Source organism: Pseudophryne corroboree, chromosome 7, assembly GCF_028390025.1.
Source record: "Pseudophryne corroboree isolate aPseCor3 chromosome 7, aPseCor3.hap2, whole genome shotgun sequence".
In the NCBI taxonomy this organism is placed as follows: Eukaryota; Metazoa; Chordata; class Amphibia; order Anura; family Myobatrachidae; genus Pseudophryne; species Pseudophryne corroboree.
In genome coordinates, this window is record NC_086450.1 from 27,536,492 (window position 1) to 27,560,423 (window position 23,932).

Genomic DNA, 23,932 nt, shown 5'->3' on the forward strand with positions numbered 1-23,932 from the left:
TAGAGATAGAGCACAGCAGAGACAGATTGCAGCACAGCAGAGAAAGCACACAGCAGAGGTAGAGCACAGCAGAGAAAGCACAGAGAGAGAGCACAGCAGAGACAGGTCGCAGCACAGCAGAGAAAGCACACAGCAGAGATAGTGCACAGCAGAGAAAGCACACAGCAGAGATAGAACACAGCAGAGAAAGCACATAGAGAGAGAGCTCAGCAGAGACAGATCGCAGCACAGCAGAGAAAGCACACAGCAGAGATAGAGCACAGCAGAGAAAGCACATAGAGAGAGAGCACAGCAGAGACAGATAGCAGCACAGCTGAGAAAGCACACAGCAGAGATAGAGCACAGCAGAGAAAGCACATAGAGAGAGAGCTCAGCAGAGACAGATCGCAGCACAGCAGAGATAGAGCACAACAGAGAAAGCACACAGCAGAGATAGAGCACAGCAGAGAAAGCACATAGAGAGAGAGCACAGCAGAGACAGATCGCAGCACAGCAGAGAAAGCACACAGCAGAGATAGAGCACAGCAGAGAAAGCACATAGAGAGAGAGCACAGCAGAGACAGATCGCAGCACAGCAGAGAAAGCACACAGCAGAGATAGAGTACAGCAGATAAAGCACATAGACAGAGAGCACAGCAGAGACAGGTCGCAGCACAGCAGAGATAGAGCACAGCAGAGAAAGCACATAGAGAGAGAGCACAGCAGAGACAGGTCGCAGCACAGCAGAGAAAGCACACAGCAGAGATAGAGCACAGCAGAGAAAGCACATAGAGAGCACAGCAGAGACAGATCACAGCACATAGAGAGCACAGCAGAGACAGATCGCAGCACAGCAGAGAAAGCACACAGCAGAGATAGAGCACAGCAGAGTAAGCACATAGAGAGAGAGCACAGCAGAGACAGATAGCAGCACAGCTGAGAAAGCACACAGCAGAGATAGAGCACAGCAGAGAAAGCACATAGAGAGCACAGCAGAGACAGATCGCAGCACAGCAGAGAAAGCACACAGCAGAGATAGTGCACAGCAGAGAAAGCACACAGCAGAGATAGAACACAGCAGAGAAAGCACATAGAGAGAGAGCTCAGCAGAGACAGATCGCAGCACAGCAGAGAAAGCACACAGCAGAGATAGAGCACAACAGAGAAAGCATGCAGCATAGCAGCACAACAGAGAAAGCACATAGAGATAGAGCACAGCAGAGACAGATTGCAGCACAGCAGAGAAAGCACACAGCAGAGGTAGAGCACAGCAGAGAAAGCACAGAGAGAGAGCACAGCAGAGACAGGTCGCAGCACAGCAGAGAAAGCACACAGCAGAGATAGAGCACAGCAGAGAAAGCACATAGAGAGCACAGCAGAGACAGATCACAGCACAGCAGAGAAAGCACACAGCAGAGATAGAGCACAGCAGAGAAAGCACATAGAGAGAGAGCACAGCAGAGACAGATAGCAGCACAGCTGAGAAAGCACACAGCAGAGATAGAGCACAGCAGAGAAAGCACATAGAGAGAGAGCTCAGCAGAGACAGATCGCAGCACAGCAGAGATAGAGCACAACAGAGAAAGCACACAGCAGAGATAGAGCACAGCAGAGAAAGCACATAGAGAGAGAGCACAGCAGAGACAGATCGCAGCACAGCAGAGAAAGCACACAGCAGAGATAGAGCACAGCAGAGAAAGCACATAGAGAGAGAGCACAGCAGAGACAGATCGCAGCACAGCAGAGAAAGCACACAGCAGAGATAGATTGCAGCACAACAGAGATAGAACACAGCAGAGACAGATTGCAGCACAGCAGAGAAAGCACACAGCAGAGACAGATCGCAGCACAGCAGAGAAAGCACACAGCAGAGATAGAGCACAGCAGAGAAAGCACATAGAGACAAATCGCAGCACAGCAGAGAAAGCACACAGCAGAGATAGAGCACAGCAGAGACAGATCGCAGCACAGCAGAGATAGAGCACAGCAGAGAAAGCACATAGAGATAGAGCACAGCAGGGACAGATTGCAGCACAGCAGAGAAAGCACACAGCAGAGGTAGAGCACAGCAGAGAAAGCACAGAGAGAGAGCACAGCAGAGACAGGTCGCAGCACAGCAGAGAAAGCACACAGCAGAGATAGAGCACAGCAGAGAAAGCACATGGAGAGCACAGCAGAGACAGATCACAGCACAGCAGAGAAAGCACACAGCAGAGATAGAGCACAGCAGAGTAAGCACATAGAGAGAGAGCACAGCAGAGACAGATAGCAACACAGCTGAGAAAGCACACAGCAGAGATAGAGCACAGCAGAGAAAGCACATAGAGAGCACAGCAGAGACAGATCGCAGCACAGCAGAGAAAGCACACAGCAGAGATAGTGCACAGCAGAGAAAGCACACAGCAGAGATAGAACACAGCAGAGAAAGCACATAGAGAGAGAGCTCAGCAGAGACAGATCGCAACACAGCAGAGAAAGCACACAGCAGAGATAGAGCACAACAGAGAAAGCATGCAGCATAGCAGCACATCAGAGAAAGCACATAGAGATAGAGCACAGCAGAGACAGATTGCAGCACAGCAGAGAAAGCACAGAGAGAGAGCACAGCAGAGACAGGTCGCAGCACAGCAGAGAAAGCACACAGCAGAGATAGAGCACAGCAGAGAAAGCACATAGAGAGCACAGCAGAGACAGATCACAGCACAGCAGAGAAAGCACACAGCAGAGATAGAGCACAGCAGAGAAAGCACATAGAGAGAGAGCACAGCAGAGACAGATCGCAGCACAGCAGAGAAAGCACACAGCAGAGATAGAGCACAGCAGAGAAAGCACATAGAGAGAGAGCACAGCAGAGACAGATCGCAGCACAGCAGAGAAAGCACACAGCAGAGATAGAGCACAGCAGAGAAAGCACATAGAGAGAGAGAGCACAGCAGAGACAGATCGCAGCACAGCAGAGAAAGCACACAGCAGAGATAGAGCACAGCAGAGAAAGCACATAGAGAGAGAGCACAGCAGAGACAGATCGCAGCACAGCAGAGAAAGCACACAGCAGAGATAGAGCACAGCAGAGAAAGCACATAGAGAGAGAGCACAGCAGAGACAGATCGCAGCACAGCAGAGAAAGCACACAGCAGAGATAGAGCACAGCAGAGAAAGCACATAGAGAGAGAGAGCACAGCAGAGACAGATCGCAGCACAGCAGAGAAAGCACACAGCAGAGATAGAGCACAGCAGAGAAAGCACATAGAGAGAGAGCACAGCAGAGACAGATCGCAGCACAGCAGAGAAAGCACACAGCAGAGATAGAGTACAGCAGAAAAAGCACACAGCAGAGATAGATTGCAGCATAACAGAGATAGAACACAGCAGAGACAGATTGCAGCACAGCAGAGATAGAGCACAGCAGAGAAAGCACACAGCAGAGACAGATCGCAGCACAGCAGAGAAAGCACAACAGACAGAGCACAGCAGAGACAGATCGCAGCACAGCAGAGATAGAGCACAGCAGAGACGTAGTGTGATGCGCTCGCATATTAGCGAAGGGGGGGGGGGGCAGGACCCGGCATGCAGGGCGGACTCTTGCCCTGTGCTGGGCATCCGCCCACATGTCAGAGTAAAGAGTTGTAGGTGTGCGTTTTCTTGCACATCTACAACTCATACTGCATAAGGTGCACAGTACAGACAGCGGTGCAGCAGAGGATGATAGAACAGGGGAGGGTGCAGGGGGTGACGGAGCACAGGAGACAGCACAGCAGATACTTTGCACACCAGGCAGACATTATAACAGCAGTGACAGATCACATCAGACATTATAACAGAAACCACACACAACACACAGTCCGGATACAGCAAACAGCACTGCAGTGGTTTCCAAACGCGGCCCTCAGGGCACCACAACAGTCAGGCTTTTAGGGATATTCATGCTTGTGCACAGACTGTACACTCAAACTGACTGAGGTACTAAGTCACCTAAGCATGGATATCCTTAAAACCTGGACTGTTGGGGTGCCTTGAGGACCACGTTTGGGAACCTCTGCAGTACAGCAAAGACTGGGCACAGCTGAGATGACAATGGAAAATAGGATTTTGGTACTTACCGATAAATCCTTTTCTCCTAGTCCGTAGAGGATGCTGGGTCCTCCAAAAGGACCATGGGGTATAGACGGAATATGCAGGAGCTTGGGCACACTGAAAAGACTTAATCTGGGTGTGAACTGGCTCCTCCCTCTATGCCCCTCCTCCAGACCCCAGTTATAGGAACTGTGCCCAGGAGAGACGGACATTTCGAGGAAAGATTTTTGTTTAAACTAAGGGCTACCAACATACCAGCCCACACCACAAACATACCGTACAACCGGAGTAACATTAAACCAGATAACAGTATGAATTAACAACAGCAACAAGCTGAAACAATAAGTACACAACCCGTGTATAAACTAATTTAACTAGCAAGAAAACACTGCAAGTAACAGTCCGCACTGGGATGGGCGCCCAGCATCCTCTACGGACTAGGAGAAAAGGATTTATCGGTAAGTACCAAAATCCTATTTTCTCTTACGTCCTAGAGGATGCTGGGGACTCCAAAAGGACCATGGGGTTTATACCAAAGCTCCAGAACGGGCGGGAGAGTGCGGACGACTCTGCAGCACCGACTGAGCAAATGCAAGGTCCTCATCAGCCAGGGTATCAAACTTATAGAACTTAGCAAAAGTGTTTGAACCCGACCAAGTAGCTGCTCGGCAAAGCTGTAACGCCGAGACGCCTCGGGCAGCCGCCCAAGATGAGCCCACTTTTCTGGTAGAATGGGCTTTTACTGACTTCGGCACCGGTAGTCCGGCCGAAGAATGAGCCTGCTGAATCGTACTACAAATCCAGCGTGCAATAGTCTGTTTTGAAGCAGGATGACCAATTTTGTTAGAAGCATACAAGACAAAAAACGCCTCAGTTTTTCTGGCAACAGCTGTCCTAGTGACGTAGATCTTTAACGCTCTTACAACATCCAGAGATTTTGGAATCGCCACAGCCTCCGTAGCCACCGGGACCACAATAGGTTGGTTAATGTGAAATGAAGAAACCACCTTCGGCAGAAATTGTTGACGAGTCCTCAATTCCGCCCTATCCGAATGAAAAATCAAGTACGGGCTCTTATGAGATAAGGCCGCCAACTCTGACACCCGCCTGGCAGACGCCAGCGCCAACAGCATAACTACCTTCCAAGTGAAAAATTTCAATTCAACCTTACGCAAAGGTTCAAACCAGGAAGACATGAGAAACCGTAAGACCACATCAAGCTCCCATGGAGCTACAGGAGGCACAAACGGAGGATTGATATGCATTACTCCTTTCACAAAAGTCTGAACCTCTGGGAGGACCGCTAATTATTTTTGAAAGAAAATAGACAAAGCCGAAATCTGCACTTTGATGGAACCTAATTTCAGGCCTGCGTCCACTCCCGCCTGTAAAAAGTGGAGAAAGCGCCCCAAGTGAAAATCTTCCGCAGGAGCCATTTTAGACTCACACCAGGAAACATACTTTCTCCAAATTCGGTGATAATGTTTCGTCGTTACCTCCTTCCTAGCCTTAATGAGAGTTGGAATGACCTCCCTGGGGATACCCTTACGAGCTAAGATCTGGCACTCAACCTCCATGCCGTCAAACGCAGCCGCGGTAAGTCTGGAAACACGCATGGACCCTGCAACAACAGGTCCTCTCTTAGAGGAAGCGGCCAAGGATCTTCCACCAGTAATTCCTGAAGATCCGGGTACCAGGCCCTTCTTGGCCAATCTGGAACAACGAGAATCGCCTGAACCCTTGCTCGTCGAATGATCCCCAGTACCTTTGGAATGAGAGGAAGTGGAGGGAACACATACACCGACTGGAACACCCACGGAGACACCAGGGCGTCCACTGCACTGGCTTGGGGGTCCCTTGACCTGGAACAATACCTCGGGAGCTTCTTGTTGAGACGAGACGCCATCATGTCGATAAACGGAATTCCCCAACGTTTTGTCACCTCTGCAAATACCTCTTGGTGAAGAGCCCACTCTCCCGGATGGAGATCATGTCTGCTGAGGAAGTCTGCTTCCCAGTTGTCTGCTGACAGGGCGCTCACGTGTTGTTCCGCCCAGCGAAGGATTCTTGTGGCCTCCGCCATTGCCGCTCTGCTCCTTGTTCCGCCTTGACGGTTTATATGTGCCACCGCTGTGATGTTGTCTGACTGTACCAGGACAGGTCGGCCCTGTAGAAGGCTTCTTGCTTGCAGCAGGCTGTTGTAAATGGCTCTTAACTCGAGAACATTTATGTGGAGACAAGCTTCCTGGAGCGACCATTTCCCCTAGAAGTTCCTTCCTTGGGTGACTGCGCCCCAGCCCCGGAGACTTGCATCTGTTGTCAGAAGTACCCAATCCTGGATACCGAACCAGCATCACCCTAGGAGGTGAGGACTTTGTAGCCACCACAGGAGAGAAATTCTGGCTCTGGGAGATAGACTTATCTTCCGGTGCATGTGCAGGTGAGACCCGGACCATTTGCTCAGCAAGTCCCACTGAAACACCCGGGCATGAAACCTGCCAAATGGAATGGCTTCGTACGCCGCAACCATTTTCCCCAGAACCCGAGTACAGTGATGGTTCGACACACTCGTCGGCCTCAGAAGTTCCCTGACCATCGTTTGCAGTTCCAGAGCTTTTTCTTCTGGAAGAAATACTTTCTGTAAATCCGTGTCCAGAATCATGCCCAGAAAAGGCAGCCGAGTGGTCGGAATCAACTGAGATTTTGGCAAATTGAGTACCCAACCGTGCTGTCGCAGAACCGACAGTGACAAATTTACATTTCTCAGCAGCCGTTCCTTGGACCTCGCCTTTATCAGGAGATTGTCCAAGTACGGGATAATTGTAACCCCTTGTTTGCGAAGGAGAACCATCATTTCCGCCATGACTTTGGTGAAAATCCTCGGAGCCGTGGAAAGCCCAAACGCCAACGTCTGAAATTGGTAATGACAATCCTGTATCGCAAACCTGAGGAAGGCCTGATGTGAAGGACATATCGGGACATGTAAGTAGGCATCCTTTATGTCGACTGACGCCATAAAATCCCCCCCTTCCAGGCTGGCAATTACCACTCAAAGAGATTCCATCTTGAACTTGAAAACTTTCAAGTATGGATTGAGGTATTTTAGATTTAGAATTGGTCAGACCGAACCGTCCGGTTTCGGCACAACAAAGAGGCTCGAGTAGAACCCCTCCCCCCGTTGGGACGAGGGAACGGAAACAATGACCCTTTGTAGACACAATTTTTGTTCGCTGCCAGCACCACCTTCCTGTCCGGAAGAGCTACTGGTAACGCCGAAATGAAGAACCGGTGAGGGGGTATCTCCCGAAACTCCAGCTTGTATCCCTGAGACACAATCTCTAGGACCCAAGGATCCAGGTCTAATTGAATCCAGACCTGACTGAATATTTGTAGACGGCCCCCCACCGGTTCGGACTCCCCCAGGGAAGCCCCAGCGTCATGCGGTGGACTTGGTAGAAGCAGGGGAGGACTTTTGGTCCTGGGCGCCTGACACTGCAGGTGGTGTCCTTCCCCTTCCTCTACCTTTTGAAGCGAGGAAGGACGTACCTTTTCCACGCCTGTATTTATTGTGACGAAAGGACTGCATCTGCTGATGTGGTGCCTTTTTCTGTTGTGTGGGAACATAAGGAAGAAAAGAGGACTTACCCGCAGTCGCGGTCGAGACCAGGTCAGCCAAGCCGTCCCCAAACAAGACAGTACCTTTGAAGGGTAACGCTTCCATAGCCCTCTTGGAGTTGGCATCAGCATTTCATTGATGGATCCACAACGCCCTCCTGGCTGATATCGACATGGCATTGGCTCTTGATCCCAAGAGACAGACATGCCTCGCCACTTCCTTCAGGTAATCTGCAGCGTCCTTGATATAACCAAGAGTCAAGAGAACATTATCTTTATCAAGGGTATCCATATCATTAGCTAAATTCTCAGCCCATTTAGCAATAGCACTACTCACCCATACCGACGCCACAGCAGGTCTGAGCAATGCACCCGAATTAGCGAAAATGGACTTCAGAGACGTCTCCAGCTTGCGATCCGCCAGATCTTTGAGAGCTGCCGTGTCAGGAGACGGAAGCGCCACTTTCTTAGACAAGTGAGATAGAGCTTTGTCAACATTTGGAGACGCCTCCCATTTTTCCCTGTCATCCGAGGGGAACGGATATGCCATGTAAATCCTCTTGGGAATCTGCCACCTCTTATCCGGCGACTACCAAGCCTTTTCACAAAGAGTATTCATTTGATGAGAGGGAGGAAACTTCACCTCAGGTTTTTTTCCCTTAAACAAGCAAATCCTTGTTTCCTGTACCGCAGGTTCATCAGAAATGTGTAAAACATCTTTTATAGCCACAATCATGTACTGAATACTCTTAACTAATCGTGGATGTAAAGCAGCCTCATTGAAATCGACCTCGGAATCAGAGTCCGTGTCGGTATCCGTATCTACCACTTGAGTAAATGGCCGCTTTTGCGACCCAGATGGGGTCTGTACCTGAGACCAAGCCTCTTCCATGGACTTTTTCCACACCTGTGTCTGTGACTCAGACTTATCCAACCTCTTTGATAAAGAAGCTACATTCAAATTTATCGTACTGAGCAATGCGAGCAAATCAGGTGTCGGCTGCGTCGACAGTCCCAAATCTAGCCCCGCATCCGCTCCCCCAATAACTTCCTCTGGTGAATAACATTCAGCCTCAGACATGCCGACACGTAGTACCGACATACAGATACACACAGAACGTCCCAGCTAGGTGACAGGCCCACAATGAAGCCCAGATAGAGGACACAGAGGGAGTATGCCAGCTCACACCCCAGCACCCATATATCCCGACAAAAGATATATGTACCCAGCGCTGCTTAATTTATAATGATAAGAAGCACCACACTGCAGCCCCCCCCTTCTGAATATCTCCCCGTTACTTGTGAGAGGAATGTGGAGGTCCGGGCTGCGTCTCCTTCAGCCGCGTGTTGAAGGAGAAGATGGCGCCTGTGAGCCGCAGGACGAAGCTCCGCCCCCTTCCCGGCACGCTTTGGCCCGCCAAATTTGAAAATAAAAAAGATGCCGGCGGGGGTTTAAGAAACGGTGCCGACGCACCGAAAGCCTTCTGCCGGTCCCCGACCTCAGTAACATGCCGTCCAGGGCGCCCCCCCCCAGCGCCCTGCACCCTGTAACTACCGTTGGTGATGTGTGTGGGAGCATGGAGCACAGCGTTACCACTGTGCTGTACCTTCCGTTACTGAAGTCTTCTGCCGTCCTGAAGTCTTCTGATCTTCTCATACTCACCCGACTTCTTTCTTCTGGCTTCTGTGAGGGGGTTGACGGCGTGGCTCCGGGAACAAGCAGCTAGGCGCACCAAGTGATCAAACCCTCTGGAGCTAATGGTGTCCAGTAGCCGAGAAGCAGAGCCCTTAACTAAGAAGAAGTAGGTCTGACTTCTCTCCCCTCAGTCCCACGATGCAGGGAGCCTGCAGCCAGCAGGTCTCCCTGAAAATAAAAAACCTAACAAAAAGTATTTTCCAGAGAAACTCAGTAGAGCTCCCCTAGTGTGTGTCCAGTCACTCCTGGGCACAAAGTCTAACTGAGGTCTGGAGGAGGGGCATAGAGGGAGGAGCCAGTTCACACCCAGATTAAGTCTTTTCAGTGTGCCCAAGCTCCTGCGGATCCCGTCTATACCCCATGGTCCTTTTGGAGTCCCCAGCATCCTCTAGGACGTAAGAGAAATTGTCTCTACACATAATATAAACTTTCCAGTAATTGATCTGTACTCACTGATCCATCTGGCTCAGCAGGGTATGGAGGAAACTCATAAAACAGAATCTGATCAGTGGAAAATGGGAACATGTGGATCATTTCCTCATCGCTGCTGTCTGTACAAGACAATGTTTGGATGTAATAGGATATATAGCTGTACAGTTAGTATTACACTGATAATATGCATACTTCTTACCAAACACAGGGTCTCCTTCCGGCACAGAGCTCCGGCCTTCCAGCAGTTTCCTCAAAGACAACAATCTGAGATTTACTCTGCATTGTATGAGAACCTGCAACAGAATCAGTATTAGGGTGCTCTGTGCCCCCCCCCCCCCCCCCCCCTTACCCCCATAGCCCATGTTTATACCCCAGGATTGTTCCCGCAGGGGAAGGACATTATGCTATGTAGTTAGGTGTAGTGCGCAATGTCTTCTGTGTGGCTGTATGTGCAGGTTACACATCTGTTATACAAAGAGTAGCTTGCGGGCACTGTGTACCATCCGTTGGCGCGTGCAGCTCTCACCTTGCGGGCGGCTTGCTGGAAGCATCTCAGTGCCTGGTTCCTGTTGGCCCACAGGTCATTCAGATAGAGGTCAAACTGTGGCTGGAATGTGGGACCCTGAACACAACATCCATCACGTTACTTATATTTCATTGCAGACATTATCACGTACCATTTACATTATTAGCTGTACTCACCTGAGCTACAGTCCGTAACACCCGCTGAGACACAGCGCTGAGCGTCTCCCTCTTATACTCTCGCCCAAGGTCAGTGCGACCTCTCTTTACCTGCATTGCACAGAATTGTGGTGTTGCGTGAATAACGACCACTGGAGGCTAGTGACATATCATTTATAGAAAGAGTCATATTTTTGAACCAAAAGTTGCGCTGGTGAGAATTCGCTTAGACCAGACGTGGTCCTCAAGGTACCCCAACAGTCCAGGTTTTAAGGATATCCATGCTTAGGCACAGGTGATTCAGAAATGGACAGAAATACAATGGTGCATGCAAGCAGCGATCTCCAGGAGGGGCATGCAGAAGAAGTCTCAGCAGACGAGACGCCTCCTGCATGTTGCTGTGATCCCAGCACTGCGACCGATTTCACCAGCTGGCATCCTACATCCGTGCAGATGGCCAGCTGAGTAAGCTCCAGCTTACTCAGCTGACCAAAGTAAGCAGTGGCTGCGAAGGCCAGGACCTGGGCCTCTCCCCTCCCAGAAAACAAGGGCGACACTTCCCCGTTTCTGGGAACGCAGGCCTTCCCGCCGCCCAACTCCTCAATATTGCTGCTGCCTGTTAGGCAGCGGCAGAGGGGAAGTGCGGGCGAGATCGCAAGGACTGTTCTGCGCAAGTGCGGGAATCTGTGTGCGGCACAGAAGCTGTGCCGAACGCTGAATCAGGCTCTTAATTAGTACCTCGGTCAGTCTGATTATACCATCTGTGCACTAGCAGGGATATCCCTAAAACCTGGTCTGTTGGGATGCCTTGAGGACCGCGTTTGGGAACCATTAGCTTAGACAAATAAAATACCACCATAGCAGAGATACACAACAGCAAATGTAAAAACAGGATGCAGTTAAGTTCCTGACAGTCAGGATCTCAACAGCATTCAAAACGTCGGTGGTCAAAATCCCGACCGCCGCCCGGTATTCCCACTAGGGTGGAGATCCACGCCACCACCCGAGGGGGAATATAATCATGTGGTGAGCAAAGCGAGGGGACACGCTGCGCTCAATTTTGGGATTTTGACTGTCGGGATTTCGGCGTCAGGGTTTCGACCGCTGGGATCCCGACTGTCGAGAGATCATACTGAATCCGTAAAAACTATTAGCTAATCCAAAAAGGTGTCAGTCGTTTCTCAGAGCCCGAATACATACCTCAAAAGGAGCCACAGAATATAAAGGCCCATTAATTCCTTATTGTTGGGGATTTGGGAATTCTGTCCCTTTCTTGGAGAAAATAACACAACTGTCTAAAGACTCTGGAGTGAAGTGTCACTATTGGTGCTACATTCTGACACAAAGCATTTGCCACAGAATTATATTTAATTGCATATTTCTTTCTGTCTCCCTCTTTTTTCACTCTGCATGAGGTTATAAAATACCCTTTATAGTGTGACAACCGGAGAAAGCGCTAAGGACTTACAGTATATATTGTATTCTTAATAAATCATTTATGTTGTGAATGCCAAATTGCTTTCTCACAAATATTTAAAATGCCCGCTCTAATATATATTGTAAACGCCTGCACCTCTTATTACCATATCCCATGAATGTGCGCTATACATCGCAAAACACTGCATCCCATAAGAGAAAACAATACACCCACACATTATCTGAGTTCCAAAGCTCATTGATGTATATATTTGTTATTAAAAGGATATGGATTCAATATATATTACATGGTTACACTCACACAGTAAGCAGTAGTTAAATACAGTTACATACAGTTACAGGCAAGCAATACAATACCATTCCCTTCGAAACATCTTATGTCTCTCTCTCTCTGTAAATAAATACAGGAACTGGTCTGCCAGCAAGTCCATCATCCTCTGAGACCAAACAGCAATTGACCTCCTGTGTGATCAGCAATGTGTTATCTAGTTTGGGGGAGGGAACTTACTCATTCATGATGAGTCACAAGTCTTTTTGTATATGCTAATCAGGTTCAGCCTTGAAGACATCCAAAGGGCTGGCCTGAGCTTCCTGTCCACTACCTATTTGGAATATCTATTGTTCTAATAAAAGTGATTTTAGCTTTTATACATTTAATCATAATTATTTGTTGCAATGTCCTACAACTTAATAACAAGTATCAAATGAATCTACACATTAATCTGCTTGCTTTAATACCAAATATGACAGGTGTATCTGGTTTCGTTCAAATAATACACATACATGACATTACTTCATTATATAAGTTTAAATCATCATGATGTCTGGCGCTTGATATTATTATAGTTATGTACTGTATGAAATAAGTGTCGAATCCATCTCTGTGGCATGTCTGTGTAAATGCGTGTGTTACCATATATTGCTGTGCTCGCTGCGCGTATTTGCAAGTATAGCGACTTATAATGTGTACAGTTTGTATGTTCTTTTTATGTAATATTTTTGACTTCGACAATGTCTATGGAAACTAACACAAGGGTAACAACCTGAAAAGCTGCAATGATAAAACAAATGGACAGAGCTGAATATATACAGTTGCAAGAAAAAGTATGTGAACCCTTTGGAATTTCCTGGATTTGTGCATAAATTGGTCATAAAATGTGTTCTGATCTTCTAAGTCACAACAATAGACAAACACAGTCTGCTGAAATTTATACCACACAAACAATTATATGTTCTCATGTTTTTATTGAACACACTATGTAAACAGTCACAGTGCAGGGTGGACAAAGTATGTGAACCCTTGGATTTAATAACTGGTTAACCCTCCTTTGGCAGCAATAACCTCAACCAAACGTTTCCTATAGCTGCATATCAGACCTGCACAACGGTCAGGGGGAATTTTGGACTATTCCTCATTACAAAACTGTTTCAGTTCAGCAATATTCTTGGGTTGTCTGGTGTGAATCGTCATGCCACAGCAACTCAATTGGGTTGAGGTCAGGACTCTGACTGGGCCACTCCAGAAGGCGTATTTTCTTCTGTTGAAGCCATTCTGTTGTTGATCTACTTCTGTGCTTTGGGTCGTTGTCCTGTTGCATCACCCATCTTCTGTTGAGCTTCACTTGGTGGACACATGGTCTTAAGTTCTCCTGAAAAATGTCTTGATAAACTTGGGAATACATTTTTCCATCGATGATAGCAATCTGTCCAGGCCCTGAGGCAGCAAAGCAGCCCCAAACCATGATGCCTCCTCCACCATACTTCACAGTTGGGATGAGGTTTTGATGTTGGTGTGCTGTGCCTCTTTTTCTCCACACATAGGGGTATATTTACTAAGGTCCCGATTTTGACCGAGATGCCGTTTTTTCATCAAAGTGTCATCTCGGTAATTTACTAAGCATAAATCACGGCAGTGATGAGGGCATTCGTAATATTTTGGAAGTCCTAGGAAAAAATCACGAATCAATACACCATCGGTCAAATACGCCTGCAACTTGCTAGAAATCGGGAATTTACTAAAAAGTGCAAAACACAAACACTGCCGACAATAGCCAAACACTGCCGTGATGAAATACAAATCGTGAAAAAGTGCTAAAAAAAAACAGACCTGCTTTTTTATCCCGTGTTTGTATAGGCATGCACGGATCCATGAGATCCGTGCATGTTTTTCAGTGGGAAGGGGGGTGAAATGTTCTAAATTTACAGAAAAAAAATTGCGTGGGGTCCCCCCTCCTAAGGCAAACCAGCCTCGGGCTCTTTGAGCCGATCCTGGTTGCAGAAATATGGGAAAAAAATGGACAGGGGTTCCCCCATATTTAAGCAACCAGCATCGGGCTCTGCGCCTGGTCCTGGTTCCAAAAATACGGGGGACAAAAAGAGTAGGGGTCCCCCGTATTTTTGAAACCAGCACCGGGCTCCACTAGCTGGACAGATAATGCCACAGCCGGGGGTCACTTTTATACAGTGCCTTTGCGGCCGTGGCATCAAATATCCAACTAGTCACCCCTGGCCGGGGTACCCTGGGGGAGTGGGGACCCCTTCAATCAAGGGGTCCCCCCCCCCCCCCCAGCCACCCAAGGGCCAGGGGTGAAGCCCGAGGCTGTCCCCCCCATCCAGTGGGCTGCGGATGGGGGGCTGATAGCCTTTGTGACAAGTGATTGATATTGTTTTTAGTAGCAGTACTACAAGGCCCAGCAAGCCTCCCCCGCAAGCTGGTACTTGGAGAACCACAAGTACCAGCATGCGGCGGAAAAACGGGCCCGCTGGTACCTGTAGTACTACTACTAAAAAAATACCCCAATAAAGACAACACACACACACCTTGAAAGTATAACTTTAATACATCCATCCACACCTCCATATACACATACTTACCTTATGTTCCCACGCAGGTCGGTCCTCTTCTCCAGTAGAATCCATGGTGTACCTGTAGAAAAAAATTATACTCACATAATCCAGTGTCTTAGGCTCCTCGGTAAATCCTTTTGTAATCCACGTACTTGAAAAAATAAAAAAACGAATACCCGACCACGAACTGAAAGGGGACCCATGTTTTCACATGGGCCCCCTTTCCCCGAATGCCAGAAACCCACTCTGACTGATGTCTAAGTGGGTTTCTTCAGCCAATCAGGGAGCGCCACGTTGTAGCACCCTCCTGATCGGCTGTGTGCTCCTGTACTGTATGACAGGCGGCACACGGCAGTGTTACAATGTAGCGCCTATGCGCTCCATTGTAACCAATGGTGGGAACTTTCAGGTCAGCGGTGAGGTCACTTTCGGTCAACCGCTGACCTGAAAGTTCCCACCATTGGTTACAATGGAGCGCATAGGCGCTACATTGTAACACTGCCGTGTGCCGCCTGTCATACAGTACAGGAGCACACAGCCGATCAGGAGGGTGCTACAACGTGGCGCTCCCTGATTGGCTGAGGAAACCCACTTAGACATCAGTCAGAGTGAGTTTCTGGCATTCGGGGAAAGGGGGCCCATGTGAAAACATGGGTCCCCTTTCAGTTCGTGGTCGGGTATCCGTTTTTTTATTTTTCAAGTACGTGGATTACAAAAGGATTTACCGAGGAGCCTAAAACACTGGATTATGTGAGTATAATTTTTTCTACAGGTACACCATGGATTCTACTGGAGAAGAGGACCGACCTGCGTGGGAACATAAGGTAAGTATGTGTATATGGAGGTGTGGATGGATGTATTAAAGTTATACTTTCAAGGTGTGTGTGTGTTGTCTTTATTGGGGTATTTTTTTAGTAGTAGTACTACAGGTACCAGCGGGCCCATTTTTCCGCCGCATGCTGGTACTTGTGGTTCTCCAAGTACCAGCTTGCGGGGGAGGCTTGCTGGGCCTTGTAGTACTGCTACTAAAAACAATATCAATCACTTGTCACAAAGGCTATCAGCCCCCCATCCGCAGCCCATTGGATTGGGGGGACAGCCTCGGGCTTCACCCCTGGCCCTTGGGTGGCTGGGGGGGGGACCCCTTGATTGAAGGGGTCCCCACTCCCCCAGGGTACCCCGGCCAGGGGTGACTAGTTGGATATTTGATGCCACGGCCGCAAGGCACTGTATAAAAGTGACCCCCGGCTGTGGCATTATCTGTCCAGCTAGTGGAGCCCGGTGCTGGTTTCAAAAATACGGGGGACCCCTACTCTTTTTGTCCCCAGTATTTTTGGAACCAGGACCAGGCGCAGAGCCCGATGCTGGTTGCTTAAATATGGGGGAACCCCTGTCCATTTTTTCCCCATATTTCTGCAACCAGGATCGGCTCAAAGAGCCCGAGGCTGGTTTGCCTTAGGAGGGGGGACCCCACGCAATTTTTTTTTTACATTTAAACTTTATTTTATTTTTTTACAAAGTGCACAATGAAGCCCAGCACGGATCTCTCAGATCCGGCCGAGATTCATTGTATTAAAGTCGGCAGTGTTTTACAAGTCACTCACGTAAAACACTGCCTAAAAAAACGAATGACATCGACATCGGAAAACCCGAAAATGCAGAATACGGCAGCTTAGTAAATTAGTCGTAATCAATTCAAAAAGTTGCATATTTACACTTTCGATGTCATTCGTGATTGAACTTTGACCTCAAACGGGAAAACACGAATCTTAGTAAATTTACCCCATAGTGTTGTGTGTTCCTTCCAAACAACTCAACTTTGATTTCATCTGTCCACAGAATATTTTGCCAGTAGTGCTGTGGAACATTCAGGTGCTCTTTTGCAAACTTCAAACGTGCAGCAATGTTTTTTTTGGACAGCAGTGGCTTCCTCCGTGGTATCCTCCCATGAACTCCAATCTTGTTCAGTGTTTTACGTATGGTAGATTTGTCAACAGAGATGTTAGCATGTTCCAGAGATTTCTGTAAGTCTTTAGCTGACACTCTAGGATTCTTCTTCACCTCATTGAGCATTCTGCGCTGTGCTCTTGCAGTCATCTTTACAGGACGCCCACTCCTAGGGAGAGTAGCAACAGTGCTGAACTTTCTCCATTTATAGACAATTTGTCTTACCGTGGACTGATGAACATCAAGGCTTTTAGAGATACTTTTGTAACCCTTTCCAGCTTTATGCAAGTCAACAATTCTTAATCGTAGGTCTTCTGAGAGCTCTTTTCTGCGAGGCATGGTTCACATCAGGCAATGCTTCTTGAGAATTGCAAATTCAAAACTGGTGTGTTTTTTATAGGGCAGGGCAGCTTTAACCAACACCTCCAATCTCGTCTCATTGATTGGACTCCAGGTTGGCTGACTCCTGACTCAAATTAGCTCTTGGAGAAGTCATTAGCCTAGGGGTTCACATACTTTGTCCACCCTGCACTGTGAATGTTTACATGGTGTGTTCAATAAAAACATGAGAACATATAATTGTTTGTGTGGTATTAGTTTCAGCAAGCTGTGTTTGTCTATTGTTGTGACTTAGATGAAGATCAGAACACATTTTATGACCAATTTATGCACAAATCCAGGAAATTCCAAAGTGTTCACACACTTTTTCTTGCAACTGTATACTACCTAGATGGTGAAAATCTGCTCTTTCTGTATTTGTTTGCTGATATTTTGTATATATTTGAGTGACCTGCTTCCAGCGCGCCCATGACCTCCCAATTCCTTTTCAAATAGCAAACAGATGCACCCAGACTAGGCTTACATTACCACCCGCAAGGAAGCGGCTGTGCTATTCTGTATAATTAAAATGCAAAGGCAGCAGGAGGCACCTGTAGGAGATAGTCGCCTCTTGCATGCATTAGCAAGGTTCCGAGTGCGGACGCAGCCTCGGATCACCATTGAGATGTCTGTAGTCACCAGCCAGCCTGCATAAGCTGAAGCTTACTCAGGCTGACTGTAGGATCCGGACATCCGGGTCCAGGAAGTCTGCGTCCAACAACGCATACTCTGGACCTGTCAAGCCTTCAAAACGGGGGACGTCACGCTTTGAAGAATGGTGGCAGGTGCCGCCCCAGCTCTGCCTCCCAAACGTCGCAGCATGTCCATCACGCATTGGCTGACAGGGAGCTGCAAGTGACATTGTAAAACCCATTTTGCACATGCGCAGAACGGGTCTAGCGCCTGGGCAGACCCCCAAACATTGTATTTGTACACAAGCCATTGGGTCAAGCAGGCCACTCAGACAGAAACTGTGCACCTGCCCTAGCGCTGGTATAAGTTTTGGCAGTGCGACCGATGGTAGCGTCTAAAGACGCACCCAGCGCTATCACAGCATCTACAGATGCTCATAGTGAACGTCTCAATCCTTAAGCATTCAGGTGCATGGCTGTATACCAGGGAAGGACTTTGCTGAGGCATGTGCATAAAGTCTCATACGGGAGACCTGCGATAGAGGCAGCCGTGCCTGCATCCACATCTGAATCAGTATCACAGAGACTACACCTAGGCCTGATTCAGAAGTAGGAACAAGTTGCACCTTGGTAAAAGCAACGCACAGCAGAGAGATTGGAATGGGTACGTCCTAGCTTCATTCTAATTTCACTGTAAAATAAAGCTGCCCGCTGTTTGTGCCCTACATGCAAATAGCCAATATATTCCCTTGCATTGCAAAGTGATTTGTCCAGGAGCAATTTGCTCGACTCTGACTCAGACCCTTAGTGTAAGTCCACCACCTGATGTTAGTAAGGAGACTGCAAGACTGGCACTCAGTGCAGGTTAGCAGTGTGTGAACATTACCAACCTGATATTCTGCCTCAGCTCTTTGTCGATCATCAGTTATTCTTTTACGTTGTTTGGGAGAAATGGGGCCACTGCCGAGGTGTACCTGCCTGGTGGGTTACACAGAAATAATATATAATCAGTCTGATTCTGGCCTGGTATGTATTCTCATGTATGTGACGGGTAAGATATCCCATAAACAAAATAGTCATAAAGAGGAATTTCCTGCATTCTATCACTGAGCCCCATCTGTCCATCCATATAGGCACCAGTACTGAGACCCATCCACCCCAGCATTACTGAGCCCCATCTGTCCATCCATATAGGCACGAGTACTGAGACCCATCCACCCCAGCATTACTGAGCCCCATCTGTCCATCCATATAGGCACCAGTACCGAGACCCATCCACCCCAGCATTACTGAGCCCCATCTGTCCATCCATATAGGCACCAGTACTGAGACCCATCCACCCCAGCATTACTGAGCCCCATCTGTCCATCCATATAGGCACCAGTACTGAGACCCATCCACCCCAGCATTACTGAGCCGAATCTGTCCATCCATATAGGCACGAGTACTGAGACCCATCCACCCCAGCATTACTGAGCCCCATCTGTCCATCCATATAGGCACCAGTACTGAGACCCATCCACCCCAGCATTACTGAGCCCCATCTGTCCATCCATATAGGCACCAGTACTGAGACCAATCCACCCCAGCATTACTGAGCCGCATCTGTCTATCCATATAGGCGCCAGTACTGAGACCCATCCACCCCAGCATTACTGAGCCACATCTGTCTATCCATATAGGCACCAGTACTGAGACCCATCCACCCCAGCATTACTGAGCCCCATCTGTCCATCCATATAGGCACCAGTACTGAGACCCATCCACCCCAGCATTACTGAGCCCCATCTGTCCATCCATATAGGCACCAGTACTGAGACCCATCCACCCCAGCATTACTGAGCCCCATCTGTCCATCCATATAGGCACCAGTACTGAGACCCATCCACCCCAGCATTACTGAGCCCCATCTGTCCATCCATATAGGCACCAGTACTGAGACCCATCCACCCCAGCATTACTGAGCCGAATCTGTCCATCCATATAGGCACGAGTACTGAGACCCATCCACCCCAGCATTACTGAGCCCCATCTGTCCATCCATATAGGCACCAGTACTGAGACCCATCCACCCCAGCATTACTGAGCCCCATCTGTCCATCCATATAGGCACCAGTACTGAGACCCATCCACCCCAGCATTACTGAGCCCCATCTGTCTATCCATATAGGCACCAGTACTGAGACCAATCCACCCCAGCATTACTGAGCCGCATCTGTCCATCCATATAGGCGCCAGTACTGAGACCCATCAACCCCAGCATTACTGAGCCACATCTATCCATCCATATAGGCGCCAGTACTGAGACCCATCCACCCCAGCATTACTGAGCCCCATCTGTCCATCCATATAGGCACCAGTACTGAGACCCATCCACCACAGCATTACTGAGCCGCATCTTTCCATCCATATAGGCGCCAGTACTGAGACCCATCCACCCCAGCATTACTGAGCCGCATCTTTCCATCCATATAGGCACCAGTACTGAGACCCATCCACCACAGCATTACTGAGCCGCATCTTTCCATCCATATAGGCACCAGTACTGAGACCCATCCACCCCAGCATTACTGAGCCACAGCTGTCTATCCATATAGGCGCCAGTACTGAGACCCATCCACCCCAGCATTACGGAGCCGCATCTGTCCATCCATATAGGCGCCAGTACTGAGACCCATCCACCCCAGCATTACTGAGCCGCATCTGTCCATCCATATAGGCGCCAGTACTGAGACCCATCCACCCCAGCATTACTGAGCCGCATCTGTCCATCCATATAGGCGCCAGTACCAAGACCTATCCACCTGTATAAATACATGTACTGAGACTCATCCACCACCGCAGTAGAGCCCCATGTCTCATCATCCATATGGACACCAGTACAGAGACTCATCCACTCCAGCAGTACTGAGCCCCATCTGTCGATCCATATGATTACCTGCAGTGAGACCCATCCACCTTAGCAGTAGAGCCCCATGTCTCATCATCCATGTAGACACCAGTACCGAGACTCATCCACCCCAGCAATAGAGCCCCATATCTCATCATCCACGTAGACACCAGCTCTGAGACAATCTCTTACCGCATGGACCACTTGTATGGAGACCCTCACGTCCCAACTTGTTTGGAGACCTACTGTTCCCAAATGTAACCCCATTGCACTGTGCGTCATTTCTGATGCCCACGTGTACGTGAGATACCAGATACCTTCTTCTATGCAGGAACATGAGCTGAGAAGGTGGAGATGTGAGGAATTGGGAGGGTTAGTCCTCTGCAGCTTTATGGGACCTAAGCATTGAGAACATTAGCCACACACAGAGCAGCTTCAGACTAGAGCCCGGCAATGATATTACAAGACAAAAGTCACATCCAAAAGATCTGTTATCTAACACACTCTACATAAAGACTAATTATAAGGAAACAAGGACCATTAAACTCAATCATGTCACATAAAAGCTCCTATCTGTGATATCTAACTTACTACAAGTGTTATTTGTTCATGCCCGTTTGCAGGGTTTACAGATTATTATATATTAACCTGCCAGGATATTGGAAATCTGCCCATCAGGATTTAGTATTGATAACAGACCGTTCCAGATTGGCTTCTGTTCAGGGATTTGACAGTGTGAAAGTCTAGGGCAGCCAGCACGTCGGGATCACTGAGGACCTCACGGCCACCTCATACACTAGACCCACAGACTGACCTTCTCATGTGTGAGATAACAGTTCCATTGCTGCACAATCAGGAACATAATTTGTCAAGTGAACGATGGCTCACTGGACCAGCTGTGAACGGAGGACAGTGACCTTTCCATAACAAATATTAATAGGTGTATTTTAATCCCACATTTCATAGACAAGTATGTTACATACCAGGACATTGAGATTTGTGATTAATTCATATCTGATTATTTGCCAGTAGACGTACTTGTATTACATGACCAGACAGACGTGGGATTCCAGCTGTCACATGTCAGTGACCACGCGTCCTCAGGCTGTTGGTGAGGTGACAGGGAGAGAACCTGCATACAACCTCCAGCTGACCTAGAGGGTCTCTGCTGGATGCCTGCTATCAGGAGACGGAACTTGGCGCTACAGCAATGTTTATAAGACCGCGGCTCTGTAATAATTGGGGAAAACCCAAAGGAACGCTATTCTGCATCTCTGTCATAGTTTGCAATGCTTTACAAGAGTTTACTTAGCAAAGTCATAACAGGCTTAGTGAAAATCCTGCTAATATGGCCTTTATTTATAATACTGAAGTATTGTGTATTCTCAAAGTAATTACAGTAAAACCTGCCAAAAATACCATGAGCTCTGATCTAGCGGGAAATGCAGACACTATCCATGGGGTGCACTGACAGCCATAAACATAGCAGTGCCTCTTAGACTGATATCAGAACACGAGCATGGGTCATGACTGTGCCTTTATGGTGTCCAGAGTGGAGTTTATTCACCATCGCAGCTGATTTGTCTCCTCCTCTGTGACGTTGTGCTGCACCAGCTGCTGGAATAGTCTCTCCTTCTCCTGGCGGCCTTTTACTATGCTGGGGAAGGTAAGACCTGCGGAGCAGAAACACAGGGAGAGATTATACAGAGTGATCCAGACCCCTTACACTATAACCTCAACACCACTCCGGAGGGCTCCTCACCACTCCGGGGGAATCCTCACCGTCACGCAGGTCCTTCACGCTCAGCTTGCCCGGCTGCTGGTTCAAGACGGTGGCCACAGAATGGGGGTTGGACAAATTCACTGGGAATTTCAGATCGTGGTACTCGATGACCTGTAATTGTCATGAAATGAGATAATAATAAGATTTTACTCACCGGTAAATCTATTTCTCGTAGTCCGTAGTGGATGCTGGGGAATAGACGGGCTCCGCAGGAGACTGGGCACTCTATAAGAAAGATTTGGTACTATCTGGTGTGCACTGGCTCCTCCCTCTATGCCCCTCCTCCAGACCTCAGTTAGGATACTGTGCCCGGAAGAGCTGACACAATAAGGAAGGATTTTGAATCCCGGGTAAGACTCATACCAGCCACACCAATCACACCGTATAACTCGTGATACTATACCCAGTTAACAGTATGAAATATAACTGAGCCTCTCAACAGATGGCTCAACAATAACCCTTTAGTTAGGCAATAACTATATACAAGTATTGCAGACAATCCGCACTTGGGATGGGCGCCCAGCATCCACTACGGACTACGAGAAATAGATTTACCGGTGAGTAAAATCTTATTTTCTCTAACGTCCTAGTGGATGCTGGGGACTCCGTAAGGACCATGGGGATTATACCAAAGCTCCCAAACGGGCGGGAGAGTGCGGATGACTCTGCAGCACCGAATGAGAGAACTCAAGGTCCTCCTCAGCCAGGGTATCAAATGTGTAGAATTTAGCAAACGTGTTTGCCCCTGACCAAGTTGCAGCTCGGCAAAGTTGTAAAGCCGAGACCCCTCGGGCAGCCGCCCAAGATGAGCCCACTTTCCTCGTGGAATGGGCTTTCACTGATTTAGGATGCGGCAATCCAGCCGCAGAATGCGCCAGCTGAATTGTGCTACAAATCCAGCGAGCAATAGTCTGCTTAGAAGCAGGAGCACCTATCTTGTTGGGTGCATACAGGACAAAAAGCGAGTCAGTCTTCCTGACTCCAGCCGTCCTGGAAACAAAGTTTCAAGGCCCTGACTACATCCAGTAACTTGGAATCCTCCAAGTCCCTAGTAGCCGCAGGCACCACAATAGGTTGGTTCAAGTGAAAAGCAGATACCACCTTAGGGAGAAACTGGGGACGAGTCCTCAATTCTGCCCTATCCATATGAAAAATCAGATAAGGGCTTTTACAAGACAAAGCCGCCAATTCTGACACACGCCTGGCCGAAGCCAAGGCCAATAACATGACCACTTTCCACGTGAGATATTTCAGATCCACAGTTTTAAGTGGTTCAAACCAATGTGATTTTAGGAAACTCAACACCACATTGAGATCCCAAGGTGCCACGGGAGGCACAAAAGGGGGCTGAATATGAAGCACTCCCTTTACAAAAGTCTGAACTTCAGGCAGTGAAGCCAGTTCTTTCTGGAAGAAAATCGACAGGGCCGAAATCTGGACCTTAATGGAACCCAATTTTAGGCCCATAGTCACTCCCGACTGTAGGAAGTGTAGAAAGCGACCCAGCTGAAATTCCTCTGTTGGGGCCTTCCTGGCCTCAC

General features: G+C 48.4%; 1 protein-coding gene across 2 annotated transcripts in view; it reads right to left on the reverse strand.

Annotated features, from left to right (window-relative positions):
- CFAP221 (cilia and flagella associated protein 221) overlaps positions 1–23,932 on the reverse strand; it is a 202,711-nt gene that overhangs the window by 77,127 nt on the left and 101,652 nt on the right. For both annotated transcript variants that reach the window (XM_063932818.1, XM_063932817.1), the window contains exons 10-16: positions 22,391–22,502; positions 22,176–22,281; positions 18,609–18,696; positions 10,499–10,588; positions 10,323–10,418; positions 9,996–10,089; positions 9,818–9,915 (exon numbers count right to left, since the gene is read on the reverse strand). In XM_063932818.1, the coding sequence (XP_063788888.1) occupies positions 9,818–9,915; positions 9,996–10,089; positions 10,323–10,418; positions 10,499–10,588; positions 18,609–18,696; positions 22,176–22,281; positions 22,391–22,502 (684 nt within the window). The remainder of the gene's footprint in view (positions 1–9,817; positions 9,916–9,995; positions 10,090–10,322; positions 10,419–10,498; positions 10,589–18,608; positions 18,697–22,175; positions 22,282–22,390; positions 22,503–23,932) is intronic.